Source organism: Trachypithecus francoisi, unplaced genomic scaffold, assembly GCF_009764315.1.
Source record: "Trachypithecus francoisi isolate TF-2019V2 unplaced genomic scaffold, Tfra_2.0 Lachesis_group6, whole genome shotgun sequence".
NCBI lineage: Eukaryota > Metazoa > Chordata > Mammalia > Primates > Cercopithecidae > Trachypithecus > Trachypithecus francoisi.
Window position 1 is genome coordinate 23,265,982 of NW_022681471.1, and position 10,437 is coordinate 23,276,418.

The 10,437-nt window shown below is 42.2% G+C and overlaps 1 protein-coding gene across 1 annotated transcript; it reads left to right on the plus strand.

Moving 5' to 3' along the window:
* Positions 1-328: 328 nt before the first annotated feature.
* On the plus strand, positions 329-10,177 carry CCDC160 (coiled-coil domain containing 160). Its single transcript, XM_033200898.1, is given in 4 exon segments — positions 329-426; positions 8,741-8,951; positions 8,954-9,515; positions 9,517-10,177. Coding segments are annotated over 3 exon segments (975 nt in total). The 5' UTR covers positions 329-426; positions 8,741-8,764; the 3' UTR covers positions 9,743-10,177.
* Positions 10,178-10,437: the final 260 nt, after the last annotated feature.

Genomic DNA, 10,437 nt, shown 5'->3' on the forward strand with positions numbered 1-10,437 from the left:
AGGTGGCTTTGTGAGTCACCCAGACCCTCCGTAATAATCCCACTGCGGATGGGGCTGCCTTGCAGTTTCTGGCCGCTTCCCAACCTGACTCAGCTCTCCTCCCATGAGCTCCTATTTCTTGCCGGGCAGAAGCCGCCGCGGTACCCGCTCCACCCGTCATGCTCAGTCCTCGGGCTAGGCTTTGACTGCTGGACGCCAGCGCCCGGCCCCCTGCGCGCGTCCCGAGTGCCGGTCCCTTTAAATCTGGCAGGTCCGTTGCTAGGCAACCGCGCGGCCCGCTCTGGCGCTGCACTGCGGTGGCTCGGCCCCGCGCCGGCCCGCCAGGGTCGCGGTGGCCAGAGCCGAACGAGGGGCTGCCGCGCGCCGGTGGTGGTTGGCTTTGAGGAAGAGAGGTTCGGGCTCTCCAGACCGCATCCACGTTTCCAGGTATGTCTGCGCACGGGAGAGCCAGGGATTCCCCGGGCTCGCCCCTCTTCTTCCCCGACACAGGGGTCGAAGGGGCGGAGAGCCAGGGGCAGGGGCCCAAGTCCGCACCCCGACCCCCACTGCAGGTTATTTCTGTCTTTAAAGGCCCAGGCCGGGACTGGAGAGCGTTTGGGAGGGAAAGGACCAGGGCGTGGGAGTGGCAGTGCTGAAAGAGGAGTGGGGTCAGGCCTCTCCCGCCGCCCGCCAGCGACTAGGTCGGGACTGGGGAGGTGGAAAGTGTCACCTGCAATGGGGACCGAAGCAGCGCCCTGACCCGAGCCACCTTCTCTCCTCTGGAGGCAGCGATGGCAGGAGTTTCAGTTAACAATTTACAGAGAAAACTCCCAATCTATGCATACAAAGATACAGCTTTGTGGCAAGAATGTGACTTCCATACTAATAAAGTCTCAGCCTTCGGAATTAAGGTGACTCGCCGTATCTTTTCTTACAGAAGGAATAACTTCACACTAATAACAAAGAATTGGGGAGTAATAACCATTCACGGGGTCCAGTTTTCAATGGTACTTTTCTTCCCCCTCAATAGCTGCCAAGCAATAGAGAAGACAATTTGTCCCGGGGAGTGGACACTGTGGTCCAGATATTAGGACCCTGACAGATGAAAGCAAAAATCAGGATGACTTCCCTTTTCGATGTTTTTGTTTCTTTCTTTCTTTCTTTTTTTTTTTTGAGACGGAGTAGTCTGGCTCTGTCGCCCAGGCTGGAGTGCAGTGGCCGGATCTCAGTTCACTGCAAGCTCCGCCTTCTCGGTTTACGCCGCCATTCTCCTGCCTCAGCCTCCCGAGTAGCTGGGACTACAGGCGCCCGCCACCTCGCCTGGCTAGTTTTTTGTATTTTTTAGTAGAGACGGGGGTTTCACCGTGTTAGCCAGGATGGTTTCGATCTCCTGACCTCGTGATCCGCCCGTCTCAGCCTCCCAAAGTGCTGGGATTACAGGCTTGAGCCACCGCGCCCGGCTGTTTGTTTGTTTCAAATTAACTGCACTCTGAAGGAGGGAGGCAAGGCCTGGGTTCCAGCCTTTTGCTAATGCGGTTCGTGGCCTGCTGATTAACAACGAGCCAGGCTCCCTCCTTTGCTCAATAGGTGTTAAAAGTGAGGAGGTACTGTGTTGAATAAAATTTCCTCATGATTCTTGTCCCATTTGATATCTGTATGGCTTGGGGAAGGAAGACTTAGTGGCATAATAGTTGGGGAAATGGGTTGACAAAAAGAGAAATTACCTCTTAGTGTCTGGTATCACATTTCAGATAGACCAAGTGACATTCTAAGTATATTACTTGTCCTGTCGCCCAGGTTGGAGTGCAGTAGCGCGATTTCGGCTTATTGCAGCCTTCGCCTACCTGGTTCAAGCGATTCTCCTGCCTCAGCCTCCTGAGTAGCTGGGATTACAGGCACGTGCCACACCGCGCCTGGCTAATTTCTGTATTTTTAGTAGAGACAGGGTTTTGGCTTGTTGGTCAGGCTGGTCACTCCTGACCTTGTGATCCGCCCGCCTCAGCTTCCCAAAGTGCTGGGATTACAGGCGTGAGCCACCGCGCCCGGCCATCACTTGTCATTTTAATCTACATCTCAGATATAAACACAGGTTTGGGCATTCTGGTTAAATATATTTCCTGATTACACGGAGGGAGGTGGAATTTTCTTTTTTCCAGTTCAAACTGGAGAAGGAGGGCAAGGATATCCAGTAGATAGAAGATCTTGGACCCCCAGGAAGTGTAAGTACAGTCGTGTTAGCTGATATTTTGTTGGGGTGTTTAGAAGCACAGAGCCTTAGGCAACATAACTCTTCAGCCTTGTACTTGATCATCTGCCTTGTCAGTAAGCTCTCAGGAAGGCCTCATAAAAATACAAAAGAAAAGTGTTCTGCCCGGAGAGGTGGCTCATGCCTGTAATCCCAGCACTTTGGGAGGCCGAGGCGGGCGGATCACGAGGTCAGGAGATCGAGATCATCCTGGCTAACACGGTGAAACCCCGTCTCTACTAAAAATACATAAATTTAGCCGGGCGTGGTGGCGGGCGCCTGTAGTCCCAGTTACTCAGGAGGCTGAGACAGGAGAATGGCGTGAATCCGGGGGCGGAGCTTGCAGTGAGCCGAGATTGCACCACTGCACTCCAGCCTGGGTGACAGAGCGAGACTCACTCCATCTCAAAAAAAAAAAAGAAAAGAAAAGAAAAAGAAAAGTGTTCTGAAGACTTTTAGCTAAGCCAAATAAACTTCAAGGGAAAAAAAGTGCTTTCCCTAAAATACCACCCCCCAAAACTTTGTAAGCCAGAGGAGAAATTATGTCAAAAAAATTTTAAAAAACTAACTTAGAATCAAAGCATTGTAGAGATTTCAGGAAGAATATTAAGGATCATTCATTAAACAGATATTTATTCAGGGCCACTATGTATCAGGTAACAATGCCAGGCCATCACAGCATATTTGTATAATAAAGGTCTGTGTGAAATGCCACAGAAGCACAGGAACAATTCAGAATGCAAAGTCATCCTTGCTAATCTTCAAACGAATACTCATTTCTGAGAAGTTATTGGTGACTCTGAAATACAGTGGGACATTTGGAAAGCTCTTGGTAAAGCAATTGGTGATATTAAAATGCTGATATATTAGGGTGTAGAAAAGACTACCACTTTTTTGTTTAGATAAAATCAATTCAGCTTCAGAAATTTGGGGACATCAACAACTAACTTACAGAAGTTAGGGCTCATTTTTCCCTGAGGATGCAGATTAAATTAATCTGAGATTGGAGTTTAGGCTTCCTTATATTTGTTTTAATAGTACCTACTTTTTTTTTCAAACTAACTTTTTCTGAGGTCTGATGACTTCCGGCTGGCCACTTTGGAGTACATATCTCTGGAGAAAGTTTAGGCTGTTTAACTGGCTGGTTTATGTTCAAAGGGAGGGTAAGGAAAACCTGAAAATGAACAAAACCATTGTTTACAGTACACTTTAAAAATTGCTTTCATTTCCATTTTCATTCATTTTTCTTAATCACCTGTGAAACCGATATATTGTCCCTATTTTACACCTGAAGAATCTGAGGCTCACAGTTCTAAAATGTGGGGCCCAAGATATCTGACTCCTTCAGTCTTTTTTCCACCATAGTCCACACTCAGTTCCTTTCTCAGGAACTTCCTTCTCCTTCTTCCCCACAATTTTGCATGGTAATACATATTGATCCATCTTGACTTCAGACAGTTCATTTGAGTCCTTCTTTTGGTATTTAAGAGTTTTCTGCAAGTCAGTGAAAGAAGGTGGAGAATGGGGAATCTCCCCTATGGGGGCAGGTCAGAATCTTCTAAGGAAAGAGGGTAATGATGGGAGTGTTTTTGTGTCTGGAAACAGTGGAAGCAGGAAAAAGAAAATTTTAAAAAAAGGTTGAGAACCACTGCTCTGAAGTGAGAGTAAATTGGACAGTTGAGAAAGACGCAAAACTAGTGATTTCCTTTGTAACAGACTTGTTTCCTAGTTTGGTGGAGCAGTTTTTCTAAGGGTCCAGAGAACAGACTATCCAAGAATAAGGGGAGAAAGTTCTTTATGCTAAGAGGAGCCCTTTGTCTTCACCTTACTGCCCCTGGTTAGTGACTAAAAGCCATGCCCCTTCTTTTTTTTTTTTTTTTTTTTTTTTTTTTTGAGACGGAGTCTTGCTCTGTCTCCCGGGCTGGAGTGCAGTGGCTGGATCTCAGCTCACTGCAAGCTCCGCCTCCCGGGTTTACGCCATTCTCCTGCCTCAGCCTCCCGAGTAGCTGGGACTATAGGCGCCCACCACCTCACCCGGCTAGTTTTTTGTATTTTTTTTAGTAGAGACGGGATTTCACCGTGTTAGCCAGGATGGTCTCGATCTCCTGACCTCGTGATCCGCCCGTCTCGGCCTCCCAAAGTGCTGGGATTACAGGCTTGAGCCACCGCGCCCGGCCTACCATGCCCCTTCTTGAGCGCTACTAAGCGACTAAGGGTAATGACAGGTTACTCAACACAGGTTGGAGATGACCTTTTCCAACCATCATTCCCAGTTTACAAAGTTTGAGAGGAAGGACCCTTGCGAGATGGGAAAAAGCCTTTGGCATTCTTCCAGAACTGTTTTCCAGTCCCTACCTACTCTGCCTGGAAGAATAATGGAATTTTGCAGGCAGATCTAAATTTGTGAGAGAGATAGTCCTGAAAATTTGAAACCAAATTCTTTTTTTTTTTTAGGAGACAGAGTGTCGCTCTGTTCCCAGGCTGGAGTGCAGTGGCATGATCATAGCTCACATCAGCCTCAACCCCCTGAGCTCAATCAATCCTCCCACCTGAGCAGTTAGGACTACAGGCATATACCATCACACCTATCTAATTTTGTTTTTAATTTTTGTAGACACGAGTCTCACTATGTTGCCCAAGCTGGTTTTGAACTCCAGGCATCAAGTTATCCTTCCGCCTCTGCCACCCAAAGCACTGGGATTACAGATGTGAGCCACTATGCCCATCTAAATGGGATAAGACAACAGAAAAAAAAATTTTTATTTATGTCATCGAATTTCCCTAAAGCCTGTGATTTAAAATATGAATATTTTAGAAAACAAATAATTAAATTTCACAGTCATTTTAATATGATTATATTCTCTAGGGCCCCAGCTCAAAAATGAAACTGAGATGGTTTGTAGATTTCTCCTTTCACAGTAAACAGTAGTGTATTATTTTCTGAAGCTATTTGAGAATAAATGTGCATTCCTCTAAGATTTTTATGGAACAGTGCACCTACAGGTCCATTGTAAATGTCTGTTCTTTGCTTAGCTCTCAACATTCATGTTACATCATGTTATATATAAATTCATCTTCAATTTATTTTATCAGTGGTTCTCAAATTCTTTAGGTGAATACAAACCACTTTTATGAGACAAGAGATCTCTTACTCTGCAAAAATATTCTATTACTTTGCCACTGCAAAAAAAAAAAGTCACCCGAGGATAAATGATAATGTTTTCAGCGAGACACTAACTAGAACCATCAGGAGTCCATTATTATTCATGTCAGACACAAATGAATAGATGTAGTCATATTGTAGACACATACGCCTTAACAGTGCAGTCCTGAGGGCTTCTAGGGGATTGCTATCTTAGAGGACTACTGATGTTGTTTTTGTCCTATGACTTTTTATTGTTTTCCTGTCTGTGTTCTGGATTATTTGCTTCTAAAGAAACCAGTTTTTCATCCCCTCTAGGCCTCTTTCCCCTACCCTTCTGACCTTCAGTATCCAGTGTAGTGTTGAGTAGGCACTTACATTAATGTCCACAACTGACCCACTAACAGGCATGCCTACACTTTCAATAATGGCTTCTGGTTTGGTTTGCCTTATGCTGGAACAAATTACCTAGTCAAGTTTATTGAGAACAAAATGGCTGCCAGCCCAGGGTAAAGGAGTGTCATTGCCTTAAAGCACATTCCTTGTTCTCGCCAGAGAATTCTAATGCCATACTCGTTCTGCATAAAAAAACAGACAGTGCAATTTGTGAAGAGAAAATGAGACTGGCAGCTTTTACCCCGAGTCTGGGCTTTGCCACATTCTGTGACTAGATTTGGGAACAAGCCCTTAAAGGATATCTTGCCAATGAAAGAGAGAGAGAGAAAAAAAAGGAACAGCTCAGAGACCCCTTGACCCTGCCCTGCGTAAGCCATGGGAGGGAAATTCCAAAAGGCTTTTCAAACTTTTCTCTTTCTGTTCTTTGAAATGTGACATGCAGTTCTCCTTACCCTCCCCCCTTCACTTTTCCTCTCTTCTTTTGTGGCCTTTTAAAAGATACCTAAGCTCTGAAAATAGTGGGTTGTTTTCTTTCAATTTGGGGAATGAAACCTAGCAGATGAATAAAGAAGAATTTTAGAACAAGCACTGACCTGGGAGACAGGGTCCTCAGTTTTACTACTATGGGCTGTGTGGCCTTGGTCAAGTCACTTAACTTCTCTGGGCCTTAGTCATAAATGGATTCTTCCCATTTCAGTAACTATATAGGCTTCACTGAAAGGCATTTCCTTTCAGACACCAGGAAATTATACAGAGGCTCAGGGAAGGACAGTGAAAATTAAAAAGTGTGTGTGTGTGTGCGCACACGTGTGCATGTCTGCATATGTGTATGTGTTTTGTCAGAGATTTATGGGATGGTTGGATGTAGAAGTTACTTTTTCAAGGAGCAAAATTATTAATGAAAAGAGTTTTTTATTTTAACCTTTATCCATACCCAGACCTCTATCTCAGATGTGGCATTCTTGCTATCTCCAGATATAAAGTGGCCACACTTTACTTGCCCCTGTGCTCACCTCCTTCCTAATCAATCCCACCAATGCCCTTCATCCAGAATTAAGAGAAATAGTAATCTCTCTGCCATTGCTACCTGATTAGAAGCATTTTTATCATCTATAGAATTGTTGGGTAAAAATTTGACTGCTAAAAAATGTGACTGGCAATTAATATCACCCTCTTTTCTCCTCTCTCTGTTCCTTTCCTCTGTGATTGCTGTAATAATTCCTACTGATTTGCATTCACATTTCTAGAGAGGAGGGAAACCAAGAAATGATGTTTCCCTTTAAGAACAGATTGCTCAATGATGCTTCTGGATGGTGACTCGTAGCATAATAAAAGTCAGAAAGGACTGTTTCAAAAGAAAGAAGATGATACTCCATGGCAAATACGTACTGGGAATTTCAGGTCTGAGTTTATCACTATGGTCTGATTGACCTCAAGAAAGCTTGGCTTCTGGCTTTTGGACCAATGATTTTAGTACCTTCACTGAACTCTCCAAATAGTTCATCTTAAGAATATGTGTACCTTCTCCTTTCCTCAAAGCCAAGTAGTTGCCAGTAGGGATGTACCCTTGGGGATGGTGAGTCCCTTCCATCTTTTGTGTGGCAAAGGGGAGAGATATGTTCAGTGCCTATAGGTATCAAGTTTATTCCTTCATTGCTCATGGTAAGGAAAACCTGTGTAATTTAAAATAAACTACTGTTTGTAAAAAGAAAAGATCATACACCAAAAAGTAGTTATCTCAGGGCCATGAGATTATGAAGGAGATTCCTTCTGTTTTATGTGCTTTTCTGAATTCTCCAAAATTGTTATAATAATCAAAGAAAATATTAATTAAGTTATAAATACAACATTTGCCATTTCTCATTACCAGCAGGAAATTACATTTCAGTGCATAGATAAAAGAGATGCAGGCATACTTTGACTTTTCTCCATGGTAATACTACAAATATGTCTTGATAAATTAATATATAAAATGAATAAAGTAACCCTCTCCGTCTTCTCCTCACCCTTTAGGGCTAACTTCAGCTACCGGTTGGTGGTTTCAGGTGCCAGTGGCCCTCCACATGCTGCTTTGGTTCTTCTTTCTCCCTTCCCTCAGAAGTAGTCACTTATCAAATATTTCAGTGCTGTGGAAAGCTGTACATTAAGGATTCCCTTTGGGTAGGGAAGACTCTTTTTGAAACAAAATAATCATCCTCATATTTTTATAAACTTGGAAAGTTGTTCGTGATTTAGTATGCTGAATTTTCACCTAAAAACTACACTCAGAGTCAATATCTTGAGAAAAACACATTTGGTGGCATTAATATTTTCAATTGTTGACATTAGGTTCTCCTCAAGAAATTGCTGTCAAAACAGATAGAATTCTGTACACTTGGCAGTCTTGCCTGAAAGCAAAGCCCAAGACTGGAATAGCAGGAATTTATAGGTCAAGACAGAAGGGCATTTGGCAGAGTTAGTCATAAGGAAGTCGGCATGGTATACTTTACCAAAGCAGCTCACATCTCATTAAGCCCTGATGTTTTAGTCACTTTAAAGAATGAATAAACAATAGTCCAATCCACAAGAACTAGAAAGGCATCAGACACATTGAAAGCACAGGTATTACCAACATTAACCTATTAATTTCAAATCACTTTTTTTAATTTTAAAGCAGTCTGTTTTTATGTGTACAGTTGTTTTCTTATAGAATCACTTTCTGTGTGTACAGTGAGTAGCCAAATGTGTCAGTTTACCAGTTCTATTTCATAGGATCAGAGACTTTTAAAGCTGGAAGCATCTGTAGAACTTAGCTCGTTCAGCCCTTTCCATTTATAAATGAGGGAACTGAGGCCCAAGTCATTTAGTGAGTTAGAGAGAGAGCCAGCACTCAAATATTCAGATTCTTCACCCATGAGCCAGCATTCTTATTTCTTTCTACTGTACTAGCTACTAGTGTAAATAATGTGCCTGCCTTGGTTTTAAATTGTGTTTTTCAGATATTGGAAGAGGTGCCTGGAGAAATGGATGCTAGAAGAAAACACTGGAAGGAGTATATGTTCACTCCTTTTTTTAGTGCACAGGATGTTCTAGAAGAGACTTCTCAGCCTGAATCTTCTTCTGAGCAAACGACTACAGATAGCAGCAAGGGAATGGAAGAAATTTATAATTTGTCCAGTAGAAAGTTTCAAGAAGAAAGTAAATTTAGGAGGAAAAATATATTTTCCAACTAAATGAAATAGAACAAGAATCAAATTTAAGAGAGAACAAGATAAACATTTCACAGAACGAGACAGACACGAATTCTGCATCCTATGAATCATCTAATGTGGATATTACAACCGAAGAAAGCTTTAACAGCACGGAAGATAGCTCTACCTGCAGTACAGATAACTTACCAGCTCTACTAAGACAAGACATAAGAAAGAAACTTATGGAAAGAATGTCTCCAAAACTTTGCCTGAATATTTTGAATGAAGAACTGGAAGAACTTAATATGAAATGCAGAAAAATAGAAGAGGAATTTGAAAACGCTGAAAAAGAACTTTTGTACTACAGAAAAGAAATATTCACAAGACCTCTAAATTTTCAAGAAACAGAGACGGATGCTTCAAAAAGTGACTATGAAGTTCAGGCTTTAAGAAATGACCTGTCGGAAAAAGCAACAAATGTAGAAAACTTAAGTGAACAGCTCCAGCAAGCCAAAGAAGTCATCCACAAATTGAACCTAGAGAACAGAGATTTAAAAGAAGCTGTTAGGAACTTAAAACATCAACCGAGTTTGGAAATGTGCTCCTAAAGAAGAAATGAAATCGTATTATGAATTAGAAATGGCAAAGATCCGCGGAGAGCTCAGTGCCGTCAAGAATGAACTGAGAACTGAGAAGACCCTACAAGCAAGAAATAACAGAGCCTTGGAGTTGCTTAGAAAATACTATGCTTCTTCAAGATTCTTACCATCATCAAGTATCTTTGACCACTTTACTGGGGATTTTTTTTAAAACTTAAAAAAATCCTTTCATTACACAAGTCATTGAGCCAAATCAGTGTTTGTTGTATTTGCTTTGTGTATTACTTAAAATATATGTAATAGGATGTTATTTTCATTTTCGATAAATCACAGTATCTATAAAACATATACATGTTTCCAAGCTTCTGCTTTCTCTTTCTGATGAAGTTATTCCAGGAGTACAAATGGAAACGAAGCTTTGGAAATCTCATATCTGTGTGTGTGTGTGTGTGTGTGTGTATATTTATCTATATACATACACACATATATTCACTCAAAAACACATACTGATTCACCAAATCATTTATGAATATAAATCAGCCATTTTGTGATCTCATAAGCAAATATGTCCTTGCAACGTGAATATTTTTCCATCTGTGTTCATTGATGTTAACAATAAAAATCTTGTTTATGTGTATAAGCCTAACATATGCCTGTGGGTCTTGTAACTGCCTGTTCAAACTCAGTGGGATACCAAAAATTTTTCTGCTTACTTTGGGGGTCTAACTTTAATTCGGTACATATAAACATCTCTGAAAAAAATGTGGTTTTTTTCTTCCTCCTGCTGTTTTCCCCAGGCTTTCTCCTTTGACCTGGCCACGGTTCCCATAGACTAGAAGACAACTTAGAGACATTGCTGTGACCTTTGCTAGAGCCCTGCTCTTGTCAGCAGTGGCTTTTGTGTTT